The following is a 17,262-nucleotide window of genomic DNA, read 5'->3' on the forward strand; positions in this document are numbered from 1 at the left end:
CGTTACGGCACCTTTGTTTTCAATCCAATCACAGAATATGAATTCTTTAGCGTTTTCATAACTTATGTGACATTTCCATATCATAACAAATGGGCTGAAATATTCCTTGTGCTTTGGAGCCAATGCCATTCGGAATAACCTTACAATTTAGTCTTCAATCAGTCCGTAGCGCTGCTCTGTTTGGCTAAAGTGCTAACTTATTTAAAAACCTGCGGTGAGTGCTTCTGAGCGTCTGCTAAAGAGGAACAAGGAAACCAAACTGGTTATCAGCGCACTGCTGGGAGAGGAGAGAGTGCACACACACTGAAGGGGCCCTGGAGTAGACTGCAAAGCCTATCAAAAATGTATTAGTACCATTTTTGATAATTTCGGAGGAAAAATAAATCAAAAAATGGTTTGTTTTCCAATTATTTTTTTAGTAGCTTAAATTATATTAATAAGAATCATAATCATAATAGTGAGTAGAAAAAAATAAAGGGTGAGAGGATCAGCCTTAGTGTTTAAACTGAATCTCACCTGGTATGACAGAGATAGTTTTCAATGCTCGGAGAACTCTGAATGTTCTCAGCGCAGATACATTGCCCAGGTCCACAAACTCTGTTATATATCTGAAAATAGGGGAAGGATCACACAACAAAACACCAATGACAAAAACCACACACGCAAGAGCACGACACCACCGGACCAGGAAGAATGACACCACTCACAGAGCCTGTCCACTGAGGAAGGGGGGGGGAGGAGAAGAAGAAGAAGAAGAAGAGAGAGGAAAGGAAAGAGACGCACACCCAACACCGACCCGGCCCCCCCCATACACCCCCCCACCGTCCTGTCTTACCTGGAATAACAGAAATAGTTTTCAATGCCCTCAACACCCTGAACGTGCGCAGAGCTGAGACATTGCCTAGGTTTACAAACTCTGTTATATACCTGCGGGGTCAAAACCAAAGTTACAACAACTCATTATTCACATGCAGGGCTAAAAAACAGAAAAGAGTAACGCTAATAAGCATACAGATCATCATGTTTGGGCATAGGATTGCATGTAAGCTCTCCATGTAAATAGGAAAAGAAACAGGAATAAAATAAACAGATGTTAGTGGTAAAACTTTGCTGGGTCTGCTAACTTTCTGGATACATTATGGTCAATACAATTAAATCCCTGTTAACGGCTTTGGCCTTGAAATCGGTTCTTGCGGTCTTGGACAGAGAGCGAGAAAGGAAGAAGAAGGAGAGAATAGGCAGGAGTTAGAGAGATCAGATACACTGGTCACTGGGCTGGGGACATTATGTTTCCCTAAGGGAGGCCAGAGGGGTCTCCGATTAATAGACAGAGAGAGAAAGACCATAACATCTACGGTATATAGACAGAGAGAAGGACAGAGCTCAATAGAGGAAAAAAAAGGAGGAGAGAAAGAAGGCTAGATCCAAAGACAAAACAGATAAAAAATAAATAAGACAATAGAAAAAAAGAAAGAAAGGAAAAAATAAAGAAATATACAAAGAAAGAAAAAATCGGAGAAAAAGGAAAGCTTTTATACAAAGAAAAGAGAAAGAAAGAGAGGGCGAACGAAAGAAAGACAATGGAAAGAAATAAAGACAAAGAAAAAGAAGGAGAGAAATACTTACGCCATAGAAATGACCATGAAATCCAACCAGTTCCATGGGTCTCTGAGAAACGTAAAGCCGTCTATACAGAATCCTCGTGCGCAGATTTTTACAAGGGACTCAAACGTATAAATTCCAGTGAATGTGTACCTGAAAGAGAAGAGCATTGACAGAATCAGGCAGATGCTACACCAGATAAAGCTACTTGTCTCTCTCATTAGTTGGCAGAAAGGCCCAAAAACCTGGGAGGTCAAATGTAGAAGTCAGATAAAGTGTGCATTAGCTCAATCTCATAAAAGCTTGTCAAAAGCTATTGTTCAACCCATAAAGTGTGAAAGAAATAAGCGGGGTGTGCTATATAATGATAAATATACATGAAGTGTATACTTACTCTACTTGTTTTGACCACTCGGGAGGGTCACTAAAGGTCATGAATATACAGTTGGTCAAAATAGTACACATAATGATCATGCTGAAAAGAGTGAGGAAGCAGTTAAGGGAAAAACACGGAAATGGCAATTACATTTAATACTTTACTGTCTATTCATAAAGCACTGACACTCATCACATACACTCCACCATTGCTTCTTACTACAGCACCTATAGAGTACTATGTGTTTACCAGAGGCTAGCTGATAGCATGTCATATTTGATGACAGAACCGCCCACTAGCAGCACTTAAGACGCGTGGCTATAGGCCACGTCGAACACCGCCACACGAAGGCCATTATTTATCCGGTTAAATATTTTAACAGTATATATATTAAGCGGAACTGTATGCAGCTCTACTCTTAGTGCAGTGAAAACCATAGCACATTTTGACAGCCTTTTCTTTGCAAAAGTGTATAGTATATGAACCACGAGCATGAGAGGCAGGCGAAGGGGGTCAGGGTGGTCTTGCGGACAGTATGGGACCAAGATCAGGATGCACTTCTATTGAACATCTCATCCTGACACCAATAACAGTATAACGGCTACAGAGCAAAGCATAACTATACCCTATGGAAAGTAATAAAGAGTAGCTTCGCTGTATAAATGCTTAAATGTCACTTTCTGCGTTGTGCCAATCAATGGGTCAACGCTTCACAGGAGTACCTTCTCAGATCACGCCCCAGTGGTTCATTCATAATTTCTCTTATAGTGCATCTAATTGAAAACCGTTCTCTGACACAAATGAATGGTTCAAGGCCTCTTTGTGTTTTGCCTTGTATCCCCAGAATCCAAAACAAGACCAGTGTTTACCCGCTGTGCTCATTGAGGAAGGGCGGGGGTTAGCTTAGCATCATGGCTATATCAATCAATGTGATCCAATCTGTTAAGTATGAATTAATTCACCACAGGAATCCTGTGCTATCGGACACCTTCAAATAACATCAAATTCAACCACCCTGGCAGGGAACGCGTCGCGTAGCACATGGCTTAAACACGTCAATATCCTATGTATTCAAACACACATAAACATCAAACACGGCTGACTTTTAATAGCTAGGACAGCAGGGCCATATCATCATCTATAATCATTAATAATCTGCAGGGTTATCACAGGTTACAGCTGGCAAGTCGGTCTCGGTCAAAGGGAGCATTTGAAAAGGATATGAGTGTATCAAAATTTTAATAGACATTCGCCTAGCAAAATTTAAAGGACTTATGAAGTACAAGGCAGGGTTGGCACTAAACCGGAAGATGGTCTTCCCTCGGTTTAGCACTATAAACGTCTGTGGAGAGAAGAGCAGAAGAGGGAGGGAGGGAGGGAGGGAGGGGGGGAGGAGGGAGGAGGGCGGAGGGAGGGAAGATCATTAAATACAAGCACTGCTAGGTTTAATGTTATATATAACACTGTACATTGTATTTTATACAATATATATATTCTGATAATATGTGTCAATAATTTAAGACAATAAACAATATATACATTATATTATATTATAACATAATATGTTTGTTCAATAACATTCTTGCATAAACGTTTGTAGTGATAATAGACACTAAGATATAATACACATTGCAGAAAATTGCAGTAGAACCGAAAGAAATACAAAGAAATACAAACAACAATCAAACACTCTTTTCCATGGTGAAGCAGCTTCCAACCAATCCTGGACAACAAGGTTTCATATTTCCTTGTTAACCAATCACGCATGTTTTTAGATACTTCATCGGGAGTGACTGGTGGGGGCATTTAAAATGTGCACATGTTTTGGAAGTTTGCTCTGCGCCTGCCCTCCATCTCCATCTCCGTCATGTGTGGTGCTGGTTCTTCTGAGGGGGGGGGAGAGCTCCCGAAGATGGTCTAGCAGAACCTCTTCCAGGAGAAAACCTCATCATTGTTTAAATAAAACATGGCCATCGGAATGAATGATTAATGATACTCCCTGTGCATTTGCAAAAGTGATATAGCCTTGTGCTTTTAACAAGGCTCCCCTCCCTGGCCCTGCATTAAGCTTCCGAGAACCCTTCCACCCAACAGTTAAAGCTGATAGCACTGGACTCCAAACACAGAGAGAGAGAGAGAGAGAGAGAGAGAGAGAGAGAGTAAGTGAAAGAGGATGGGAAAACCGGAAAACCACATTGCCAAGAGCTATAAAGATAAACAAAATGAGAAGGCATGCCAACGATGGAGAGAGAGTGAAAGAGCAAGCGAAAGAGAGAAAGAGCGTGCGAGAAGGAGAGAACGAAAAAGATGGTGGAGGAAGACCAAAAATGATGGACGCAGGCATAGGGAGTGCATGAGAGGAAATGAAAGGGTGTTTTAATGACAGCGAGGAATGAATGAGGAGTGACTACAAAAGAGACAAAGCAGAGGCAGCACAACACCACCTGCTGTAGCATCACCTACAGATACAATCCAAACCACCAAATCACGCCCAACCCAGTTGGCATAAGCATCCCCTGCAGGAGACACCATGCCAATAAAACACGCCGCTTAGCAACCCAGACACCCGGATCACATGACCACCACCCCCTTTGACGTTCATTTGAGTGAAACTCATGGCCCGCTCGCATTAGGCCGGTTGAGTAGCAATGGGTTAGTCATGCTCAGACGATCTGATATAGCCCTGTCCTACTTGTCTATATTACGGGTCACAAGAGCAGGTCCCTAAGCTTGGCTGTCGTACCATACATGTGTTCGTGTGTGTGTGTGTGTGTGTGTGTGTGCACGTGCATGTGTGCGTGCGTGTGTGTGTGTCCAAACACACGCTGTCACCTGCACTACAGCACCATGGCACTACCGTGGAGAGCAGCAGTAGCGGTGATCGGCTTGGAATCGCCCCAGTGGCCATATGGAGAAGTCAAGCATGCCAGCATGACATTTCGGTTGAATGAAGCTTCGGTGTGTGAGTGCTGCATGCATATGTACCACCACCAGCACAAAAACACATGCACACGCACACGCACACACACACACACACACACACACACACACACACACACACACACGGTGTGGCAAACCACCACATACATGGCCGGCAACACACACACGCACACACATGCACACACACACACACACACACAGACACACCAATATTATGTAACATGAGTACGAATGCAATCTGTACTATGGACACAGGGATACATATGCTTTGTTTGTTTTCATCTCTTTCTGTCTTTGGCTCTCCCTTTCGCCGCCTCTATCCGTCTCCAACACACGGGCACGAGAATGCCATGTATGTAGGAGTACTTTTCAGTAATGCATGACTAAACTGCTGCAAAGCTACTGAAAATTTCATAATCCACAGCTGAGCAGAGAGCAGAGCGGAGAGCAGAGGAGAGGATGGCAGGAAGGAGAGAGAGAGAGAAAGAGAGTGAGAGAGGGAGAGAGAGAGAGACAGAGAGAGAAAGAGAGAGAGCAAGAGAGAGAGAGAGAGAGAGAGAGAGAGAGAGGGAAAATGTGAATGAGAGAGAGAGAGAGTGAGAGAGAGAGAGGATGAGAGAGAGTGGGAGAGCGAGAGAGGCAGGCAGACATGCAGGATGGCATCAGCTACAGAAGAGGCAGCAGACTGAAGAGAGAGAGAGAGAGAGAGAGAGAGAGAGCGAGGTGGAGGCAGGGAGTGAGCGGGCTGAGTGGGAGGGAGAGGGAGGTAGGGAGGGGGAGGGGATGGGCGGAAGAAGAAAGAATAGAACGAGAGAACGAAAGAGAGAGCGAATGTAGTGCTCAAGATCCAGCCCTCAGCTAGAGGTTTCTGCATCCTCTGCATCGAGAAGTGAAGCTCTAGCATCCAACCCCCCCCCCCCCCACACACACACACACACACACACACACACACACCAAACCGCGCTTCATGCACTTCCCTCTCTCCCCATCCTCCTTCCTCTATTCGTCCCGCTCTCCACCCTGACTGCTTGTCCACTATTATCTCATTGAACAGCGCTGTGGAGCTCATGCACACTGGGAGACATCTGTGTGCTTGTCGTGCGTGTGTGTGTATGTACAGTATAAAAGCCATGACGAACACCAGATGCAGAGGAGCGGAGCATCCTTCCAGCAACGCACGCTTGTCTACACGGGCTGTACGACAACAAAATGTAAATGATACATTCCTGCACACGCCTTTTCATTCTCCCCCGTCCACACCTCATAACTCTCTCTCTCTCTCTCTCTCTCTCTCTCTCTCTCTCACTCACTCCCTCCCCCTCTCTCTCTCTCTCTCGCTCACTCCCCCCCCCTCTCTCTCTCTCTCTCTCTCTCTCTCTCTCCCTCCCCCCCCCCTCTCTCTCTCTCTCTCTCTCTCTCTCTCTCTCTCTCGCTCTCTCTCTCTCTCTCCCTCCCCGTATCCCCAGCAGGACTCACTGGGTGGGTTCAACAACGCCCTTCACCTGCCGATCCCATCATAGGCGAGCACAGCCACCCTGATCACCACGGTGACCCAACCCAGCAGTGGCCCACCCAGCCCAGCCCCGCCCCCGCCCCTGCCCCCCGCCCCCTCTCCCCTGCCTGGGCTGAATAAGGGTGGAGGAAGGGTGGAGGAGGAGGGGGCGGATTTTTCTAATTGCGTCCCGGACAATATGGCCAGCCGTGTCCCTCAGTGCCTGGCACCCTCTCAGAGAGAAGAGAAGAACAGCCAGCGCCTGATTCATCACCCAGAGCTGTCAGGAGGCACGGCGGCCCGGAGGAATGGTCGCTCTCCCCCACCACTCCACTCACACACACACACACACACCCTTCTGTTTCTCTCCCCCCACCGGGAGGAAGCAGAACGCTCCGACACCAGAGTCTGGGCGTGGCAGGCCTGGCATTCAGCGACAGGGAGAGAGAGAGAGAGAGAGAGAGAGAGAGGGAGAGAGAGGGAGAGAAGAAGAGAGGGGAGAGAGGGGGAGAGAGACAGAGAAAGAGACAGAGCTAACGAGAAGGAGGAAAGACAGAGAGACAGACCAAGAGACAGAGAGAGAGAGAAAGAGAGAGGGAGAGAAACACCCTCTTCCATTCAAGGTCGCTACCTGGCCTGATGTCACGGCAGCTCTTGAGGAGTCACCACTGCCGCACACACACACACACACACACACACACACACATGCACACGCATTCGCACACACACACACGCACACACACGGATGGATGGATGCTAGCACTTGAATATTAGCATTAGCAGTAGCTCAAGGGCTGTAACTAGGTCCGCCTGATGCAGGGAGCCGATTGGCTGGTTTGACTGTTGAAAAAGCAGGGGCCACCGACTGGGTGAGACGGGGGGGGTAAATAAACGGTATAAATAACAGACGTATACAAGGCAGGAAAACAAACAGCAGGCGAGAGCGTGTGTTAGGACACGATGAGGAGTGTTGTCGCAGACAGGCTCCCGTTCCTCCCCGTGCACTGCTCTGGTGGTTACATAACTGTTTCACGTGCGCGCTCTCAAGGCGAGAGGAGAACGTGTACATGGATGGAACTGATGCACCGAGCAGAAGACATATTCACATATGTATACACACACACACACACACACACACACACACACACACACACACTCAGACGATCCTCACAGAGCTTGCCAAGGTGCCATTTTCTTGTGCTCATTATTGACGGACTTAGTAGTTCGTAAAAAGGGGAGGGATAGGGGAGGGGAGCAAACTTTATTTGAAGGTGGCCATTTAAAAATCGAAACGATCCAAAATAGAGCCATACTACCAGATCAATAACACTGATGTTGTCAAACACTATCTTATCCTAGAAATGATGGTTAGGATGGTTTACAAATGATACTATATATATGGGTAAGAATTAGGCCTGGGCGATATGGCTGAAAGATATGATATAACTTCATCATATTGATCGATATCGAACTATTGATAATTTTAATGACCTAAAAAGACTAAGAATTACCATGCTGGGTTTAAACACTCCTGTTCAACACTTAATATGACCTTCCACTCTTCATTGATAAAAACTCCAATATCGATACAACAATGAAAAATATTGTAAATATGTATGGAACCGTGTTTGTGTTACAAACCCATTTTGGCCGGAACATTGTTTTAATTTAAATATGTGAAAGTGAAAACAAGGAAACATTTCAGCGAATCAACCTAAATGAAATGTTCTTCGTCAGGAATAATGTAAAGATCATACAATGTTCATACAGCATCCATTTATTTCCCCGAAACAAATACAACTAAATATAGATAGAGAGCAATGCTGTTGTCAGAACATGCATGTCTTCTGTATAATATCTAACCCATTCAGATAGATCATCCCACCAGCACTCGGACTTCATCCACCGTGTCAAGGTCATTGTGACAAAGCAGTAAGCCAGAGCTTCAGTGTGGACAAGCCCAGCGGGGTGGGGGTGGGGGGGCACTCCTTAAAGACTACCACAGCAAACTCTCTCCACTGCCCTTTATCTTTCCCTGGCAAATTAATTTCTGAACAATTAGAAAAAACCCTTCATGTGGAACCACCGTCTTCCAATGGTTACCAGCCATGACCTTTCCCCCAAAAGCCCAGGAGCCACAGAGACATGGAGCAACCTGCGCAACAACACCAGTACTACCCAGCTCCCCGTAGGCCGCTCAAGGAAGAAAACATAATGACATTACACCACCTCATCAAGGAATTAGACAAGAAGACGCCCTCAGCCTACCTGCCTGTTCCACCGACTCAAGCCATCGAGTGATTGTGATGATGATCTCCGCTTTGACGGCTTCGGTGTGTTTTGATTTTTTGTAAAATTCATTCACAAATCATGTTGATAATAATGTCACTACTAATGTATTAGCCACAATTGCAACATGAGATTATTGTTGGTGTCAGAAAAATTCATATTGCTATGGTTGTTGTTGTTGTTGTTATTAGAGACATTTCAGACAGTTCAGGAGGGAGAGATTGAGGGCGAGAGAAAGAGAGAGAGAGAGAGAGAGCGAGAGAGAGACAGAGACAGAGAGAGAGAGAGAGAGAGAGAGAGAGAGAGAGAGAGAGAGAGAGAGAGAGAGAGAGAGATCAACTAATAATAATGAATGTATCGGGATTCTAAAGGATGGGCAGCAGACTGCTTCACCATGAAAAACAGTGTGCACTGCAAAACAAAGACCAGGCGCCCAGCAGAGAGAGAGAGAGAGAGAGAGAGAGAGACAGAGACAGAGAGAGAGAGAGAGAAAGAGAGATCAACTAATAATAATGAATGTATCGGGATTCTAAAGGACGGGCAGCAGACTGCTTCACCATGAAAAACAGTGTGCACTGCAAAACAAAGACCAGGCGCCCAGCAGAGAGAGAGAGAGGAAGGGGGAGGAAGGGCAACTCACTTTCTGAGTGGCCGCGTAGAAGGGGTCGAGGTCCTCCAGGGGTACTGCCACCAGCCCTTTGGGGATCTCCCCGTAGATGAAGGGCAGGCTCTTCCCGGCCTCCAGGTCGCTGTTGGGCTTGGGCTTGTTCTCGTCGTCATCGTCACGGTAACTGCTGTCCTGCCGGGGAGGCTTCTTGTTCTTCTCATCCTTGAAGCGCAGCTCGAGGTTCGCCAAAGACTCCAAAGTGAACTCCTTGATGCTGTTAGGGCCTGGGGGTGCGAGAAGGGGTGCGGCCATGTTTTCATCCTGTAGCTACTTGGGTCCTTGGGGTCTGAACCATCCGCCGGGCGGGTGCTCTGGAGGAGGAGGAGGAGGAGGAGGGAGAGAGGAGGATGATCAGTGAGATAACACGTGCACTCATGTTGAACAGTAGAGCAGGGGCCAGCGGGAAGACCGGGATGTCTAAAGTGTAGTGAACCTTCTGCCTCAGCTCAAATTAGAACCCTCCTGAGGGAACCTTCCCGAGGGATTTATCAAGTCCCTGTTGTTTTTTATTTAAAAAAACAACGTTTTGGGCTGAGAGTCTTAGGAAGGAGGGGGGGCGTGTTATCCCCATGGTTACGAACCCATGGCGACTTTTTGATTGTTTTGTACTCATTTTCTAATTGTATTTTTTTGTATTTTGCACTACTGTCATCTTTATTTCTTTATTTGCACTATCGTCTTTTCTCTTTGCTGCTGTAACACTGTAAATGTCCCCACTGTGGGACTAATAAAGGATTATCTTATCTTATTGTGTATGAGTGTTATTAATGAGCGACGTACATGAAATCCGCCACATATGTAGAGTTGCACTATAAGTGTCGAAGAAGCGTTATGGACGCTTTTGGACGCCAACATCCGAATCAACCGCTGGCCAGACGGAGCTCAACACACACCGTGACTTTAAGGGCCCGAGCAGCTTAACCCTCTCTCCCTTAACAACCGCTGCCTGGACGGAGCTCCAAACATCCACACACACCGTCCCTTGGTTGTGACATAGAAAAATGACTGCCTTATTTCAGGAACAGTGATATAATTGCATAGATTAAAATGTTAGTAGGCTGATGTAGGCCATATTAGTAATTCAAAATAAATAAAAAGTATGTTCACAACCCCTTTAATGTAGACCTATGGACAGAAATATTGTGGGTCTGAGCGAGGGCATAATATATGATGCAATAATACTATAGGTAAAAGTGATTTCCTTTTGTGTATATATTTGTAAAAATGTAATATGCTTTATATATCTTATATATGTAATCATCTTATAATTATTATACTACCAGGTACCAAGTCAATACAGACAATCTAAATAATGTATGTGTGTTTAATATGCTGTTCATTACACTGTAGCAATGTAAAAGTCCAAAGGACTAGCTTATTCAAGAATGCTCTACGCAGACTAGTCTGGTATTGTACTGGTTCTACAACATTTAGATCAGCCTCAAGCTTAGCCTGTTGGTTTTAAAAATAATGTGGTTAAAATGTTTCCCTAAAGTCAACTTTCCACTACTAACATCAAATAAAAGCTTGAACTAACCAACTAGCAACAATTTTTAAATCTAGCCATAATAGCAGTGTTTGTTTGTCAAACACTTTGCCTCAAATAATCCATTATTATTATCCTCATTACTAATCGTTTACTCATCCTGATTCATCCAAAAACACGTGTGCAAAGTGACAGCGAGGAAGACGAAGAAACAGCAGCTTCCTCGCGCCCTTTGAGCTGCCTTGCTGTGTCTCAACATACACATTGTGGACGTGCGTGCTGGAAACATGAATGATAGGTATTGACTCTGCTGAGCAATGCAACGGGGCGGCTCTGTGACTGGTTGTAATCATAATAAAATAGCGATAATCTACTCGAGCGTGCACGTGAGGAGCAGTCGGTTTTTTATACTTGTTGTTCATTGGCCATGAGACAAGATAAGAAGATAACACAGAATTGTTGCAGTCATGTCTTTACAAGGGATTTCCTGTTTATATTGCTCTTTTGATAACTGAAAACAGTCCTTCGGTATATATACAGATTTTGTTGATATGATATAATGACAGCATCTACCATGGTAGTTATAATAGGCATGTCTGTTTAAAGGGCACTGGGGAATGGGGATGCCTACTAAATGTCATACACAAGCTCAATACTCCATTCATCTATACAGTTTTTTAACAGGCTTCTTGAAAACAGAGATGTTTAGACTAGTGACAAAACCTAACTCTGGATGGTGGCTTGCTGCCCAATACAACATATCACTAGCAGACCTTATAGGACAATTGACATTACAACTGCTTATTAAAACCACAATTAGGGCCTACACTAATATTTATTTACTTGAAGCAACATACTGCTACACGCCCAAATCGACTAAGGATTTCAATAAGACAGAATAAACAACCTAAACACAGACTTTGACATCTTGTCAAATCAGCCATCACCGGAGTAGCGATAAAATTAGCATCAGAGAGTTCCAGCCTTTCACACTCTGACACATGCCTGTGTAATCTGGGAGGATATCCATCTCATGGATGCTAATGGATATAATCGATCGAAGAGCCAAACGGATGCCAGGAAAAGGGTAACCTAGGACACAGTTCATGCCTCCCATGTGAGGGGACCCGAGCGTCTGTTTAAAACGGGTTCCGGAACGTTCCGGTCCCCGGAGCAGCGCTTCTTCTGCTGCTGCTCACGGGCGCTGTCCGTTTCAGCACCACACCACACACACTCGACCTAGTTCTGACTGAGACGACACCAAATAACAAATATTGCATTCCCACTCACGTCGGCCTCAGACAACACACAACACACACACACACACACACACACACACACACACACACACACACACACACACACACACACAGACACACCCACTAACGCACGCAAACACACACACACACACACACACACACACGAACATGCGCACGCACACACACAGACACGCACGCACGCACGCACACAAAAACATAGCCTACACACACACACACACACACACACACACACACACACACACACACACACACACACACACACACACACACACACACTACCCGGTAAGCAGCGTCTAATGAAAAGGAACCATTTCACACGATCGCCTTGTCTTGGTTTTAAGCAGTCCTAAACGGTCATGATAAGTGATCCGTACTCCAGGATGAGCTTATAGAGGCCTATCGTTGGAGTTGCTAGCGTCGTGCAGGCCTAGGAGGCTCGACACGGTCCTTTCTCGCCGACAAGGCCAATACCCTTCACCGATAGGTGATGATGCCTATGTGATGCTCATAATATAGCTTCCCATATAACCGAGGGCTAGGCCTGCCTGTATCCATGCGGGCTTCACTATTTACATCGCCGCACATATTGTTCCCTCGTTCTAATTCGCCATGGATGAACGGTGAATTGTTTTGCTATTTTCCCCGATAAGGACACCACGCTGAACCCCATTCTATTAATGGACATACAGCTTACACTGGACGGTGTTTCTGTCCAGCAACCAGCACGGTGGAGCACCACATGAAGCAGCAGCATTGCGCACATAGCCCCTTTACACCAAACTGGCCGAATTACCGCTTGCTGCAGTGGGTGGAATCTGTTGGACATGTCCTGCTGTGATTTGCTAACCTGAACGAATCCAAGTCAATGGTCTGATAACGTCGATAGATCGTCAAGCCTGAATGAAATGCCATCCCGTGGGCATGTCGTTGAACGCACCTGGGTGTTTTTCTCCCTTCTATTCTTTAGGTTTCATTTAGCGTGGAGAGCCGTGCACCACACCCGGGGTCCGCGTCGACCACCCGATCAATACGCTGCTCCATACGGGGAGAGATGGCATGAAACACGAATAATAACGTCTCTTATCCCGAAATAACAGCAATTAGATTAAACATGGTTTAATCTAACCTGAGACGATGAACGACTGATACACCCATAAGAGCATTTAGGAAGATGATATCGATGATGGAGGTATCGCCTACTCACACACCAGCCACATATTCCAAGCCGTATGGAGTGACATCATGTAAAAGATGAATTAAATATTTATTGACTGATGAATTGGCATTGTAAAGCTTAAGATTACATCGAGAATGTTCTCAGCCGGCCCGCTTACCGTTTTGAATGAATCGGTCCATCCAGCTTACACACACCTCGGATTTGTTTTCCCGATATCTAATTCATGCCTTAGAAAGGATGATTAAATTGAGCTAAAGACATATACCGAAAACAATGTTCCCAAACGATCGGTATTTTTTTTTTCCTCCACACGCCAAAAATAAATAACCTACCCATGTATATTTGACACGCATGGAGTCTTATTCCCATTCACCTGGAAGATGAAGACCAGCTCTGCGACATTTATTTATGCAAGCATATTGACGCGATGGAAAAACATATTTCCTCACGAAAAATCGTCCTCGGGTAAAAGAAAAAGAAAATACTTACTTTGTCACCGTTACAGAGAATCCAGAAAGGCGTTGTTGGACTGCAGATGTGGAAAAGATTGGGGAGAAACTGCGGTTGTCGCCATATTGTTGCTGGTATCCGTCCCCTACATAATTGATGACTCTCAGCTAAATGTAAGGGAGCATCGCCAAGTGCGTTTCTTAGAATCACGAAGGGAGTGTCGCCAAGTGTGTTTCTTAAAATCACAGGTAATTTGAGCCATCGTGTTAAGGTTTTGTACATCAGAATGCATCATGGGATGTTTTGTTGGAGAAAGGGCTATTTAAAGAGGAAGAAATTGAGAATTGTAAAGGTTGAAATGCTGTGGAGGTTTTAGACCTAACAGTCTTCCTGTAACAACAAATCATTTCACGATAAATAACAATGACCAAAAAACTTCAGACCGAATACACGAAAAGTAGACTGAAGGAATAATAACAGCCTAATTAGTAGTCTACGTTTTCAAATATATTATCAAATACATTTGTTGATATGTCATATCCCACACAATTTAAAACTAGAATCAAATAAAAAAATTAATGCAAATTTCCATTGTCCATTTACTTGATTTCTACCTCATATGGAACACAGTTCTTTAGGTCTATTTGCAGAGTAGTATCTTCAGGTAGGCTATGTGCTGAGGAGGGCGGCAGTGCACCTGCCAGGTCATTCTAGTTGTGGAAGTCGGTGGACTGAACAACTTGCTTGAGGTACATTTTAGGGAGTAGTTGAAGTACTTTGAGGAGTCCAGTAGTGATGGGCAGTTCATGAATGAGTCAGTGCTACAAGCTGGCTGCTGGAGATGAAAGATGGGAGCCAACTCGTCTATCTGAAGTGCTGAAAGAGCCATGTTTTGGTTTTATAAACATTATAGCAGTGAAGTGTGGGAAAGTCAGGGTTAGGGTTAGGTTTAGGGTTAGGCCTGATTTTAGACCTGAAATATAGGCTATTAACCCTAACCCTTAGATCCAGCCATGTGTAATTTCAGCCAACAGAATTATGCTACAAAACAAAAATGTCATAGAACAAAGACCCAACCATCGACCATTTTGGACCTGAAAAAGCTGGCTTCTATTGGTGAGCTGAGCCAAATGATCTGAGTCACTGAAAATAGCCGGAAGGCCCATTACTGTAGTCCAGTGACAAATGTTGAATTTGAAAGCATGGTTGTACTCCTTAAATGGTCTTCTAACCAGGGACAAGGTCATAAAAAAATCTCATTGCCATTTATTAAAGTGGATATTTCTATGGTTTGTTGAGGATAGGATTTTGCCACAACGCCTGATTCAGTGTGACTCTGCCCTGGGATTGCTTTGGTCAGAATTCAAAACAATATTACTTTTCATCATTCATCGATCCTGGCCACGACGTCGGCGAAGCCATTTTCAAAGAGGCCTTATTAGTGTTTGTATTGTACATCAACGTCAACGCATATTTTAGCGGCAAAGATTAAAAGCTCTGGGTGTTGAGGGGCTGTCATGGTTGACACGCCTATTCAACATTGCGTGGGAGTCTGGTACAGTGCCAAAGAAGTGGCAAACCGGGGTGGTGGTTCCCCTGTTCAAAAAGGGGGACCAGAGAGTGTGTGCCAATTACCGGGGTATCACACTTCTCAGCCTCCCTGGGAAAGTTTACTCTAAGGTGCTGGAAAGGAGGGTTCGGCCGATTGTTGAACCTCAGATTGAAGAGGAACAATGCGGTTTCCGCCCTGGACGTGGAACTACGGATCAGCTCTTCACTCTCGCAAGGATCCTGGAGGGGGCCTGGGAGTATGCCCATCCGGTCTACATGTGTTTTGTGGATTTGGAGAAGGCATATGACCGGGTCCCCCGGGAGAAACTGTGGGAGGTGCTGCGGGAGTACGGGGTAAGGGGTTCACTCCTCAGGGCCATCCAATCTCTGTACTCCCAAAGCGAGAGCTGTGTTCGCGTTCTCGGCAGCCAGTCAGTTCCGTTCCCGGTGGGTGTTGGCCTCCGCCAGGGCTGCGCCTTGTCACCTATCTTGTTTGTGATATTCATGGACAGGATATCGAGGCGTAGTCGTGGTGGGGAGGGGTTGCAGTTCGGTGATCTGAGGATCTCATCACTGCTCTTTGCAGATGATGTGGTCCTGATGGCATCATCGGCCTGTGACCTTCAGCACTCACTGGATCGGCTGGCGGCCGAGTGTGAAGCGGCTGGGATGAGGATCAGCACCGATAAATCGGAGGCCATGACTCTTAGCAGGAAACCGGTGGATTGCCTTCTCCGGGTAGGAAATGAGTCCTTAGCCCAAGTGAAGGAGTTCAAGTACCTCGGGGTCTTGTTTGCGAGTGAGGGTACGATGGAGCATGAGATTGGCCGGAGAATCGGAGCAGCGGGGGCGGTATTGCATTCGCTTTACCGCACTGTTGTGACGAAAAGAGAGCTGAGCTGCAAGGCAAAGCTCTCGATCTACCGGTCGATCTTCGTTCTTATCCTCACCTATGGTCATGAGGGATGGGTGATGACCGAAAGGACGAGATCGCGGATACAAGCGGCCGAGATGAGTTTTCTCAGGAGGGTGGCTGGCTTCTCCCTTAGGGATAGGGTGAGAAGTTCAGTCATCCGGGAGGAACTCGGATTAGAGCCGCTGCTCCTTTGCTTAGAAAGGAGTCAGTTGAGGAAGACCCAGGACTAGGTGGAGAGATTATATCTCAACACTGGCCTGGGAACGCCTCGGGATCCCCCCGTTAGAGCTGGTCAATGTGGCCCGGGAAAGGGAAGTCTGGGGCCCCCTGCTTGAGCTGCTGCCCCCGCGACCCGACCCCGGATAAGCGGATGACGATGAGGATGAGGATGAGATTGGCCCGTCGGCCTAATCGAATACATGCATGGGGACCTGCATTTTTTGTCGATAAAAAGGACTAGTTATGCACTAGTTATAATTCTCAATAGATCAATGAGTCCTTTTTATTGAAGGGTTTGTGAGTAAAAGTACGTGAGTAAAACATTTATTTCATATAAAATATATATAATATGATTAAATATGAACATAAAAACGATTTATTTAAATCTGATGAGAAATATAAACATAATAGTACCCAAATTTGTGTCCCAAAAAACGTAGCTCCCCATTTACTTTAACTGTTTCCAGGCAGTTGCCTGCAATATGGCGGTTACGTTAACGTTTCGACGTTAACGTATCGTAGCAACAGTTCGAAGCACTCAATGCGGCCTTTCATAGGCCTACGCGTCGTTTCAACCTCCCAACATGGTCCTAATGTTGGATGAGAATACGGGGTACTTTTACTTTGAAGTAAAGTACCATAGTAAAGTATTTTAATATATTTAGTTGTTAGATAATTTAGAATAAAATACGATGTGTACGGTATTCCTTTAAATCGACCAAAACGTGTTGTGCTGTTCTGTTGCCAAATTCAAATTTATGGTAATCTGGTCGTAACGCATTTATCCAACGATTTAAAAAAAAGTAGACCTACTCAC

General features: G+C 45.3%; 1 protein-coding gene across 7 annotated transcripts in view; it reads right to left on the minus strand.

Annotated features, from left to right (window-relative positions):
- The window catches only part of scn8aa (sodium channel, voltage gated, type VIII, alpha subunit a), a gene marked incomplete at both ends in the record, with an annotated part of 39,760 nt that extends 30,142 nt beyond the window's left edge, over positions 1-9,618 (minus strand). For 4 of the 7 annotated variants that reach the window (XM_084479108.1, XM_084479106.1, XM_084479103.1 and 1 more), the window contains 5 exons: positions 836-927; positions 1,627-1,755; positions 1,997-2,086; positions 3,202-3,320; positions 9,340-9,618. In XM_084479108.1, the coding sequence (XP_084335234.1) occupies positions 836-927; positions 1,627-1,755; positions 1,997-2,086; positions 3,202-3,320; positions 9,340-9,618 (709 nt within the window). Of the gene's footprint in view, positions 1-516; positions 609-835; positions 928-1,626; positions 1,756-1,996; positions 2,087-3,192; positions 3,321-9,339 lie in introns of all 7 variants that reach the window. The other 3 variants (XM_084479107.1, XM_084479104.1, XM_084479105.1) reach the window with 2 other exon arrangements.
- Positions 9,619-17,262: the final 7,644 nt, after the last annotated feature.

This window comes from Micromesistius poutassou (assembly GCF_964030765.1).
Source record: "Micromesistius poutassou genome assembly, chromosome: 15".
Lineage (NCBI taxonomy): Eukaryota > Metazoa > Chordata > Actinopteri > Gadiformes > Gadidae > Micromesistius > Micromesistius poutassou.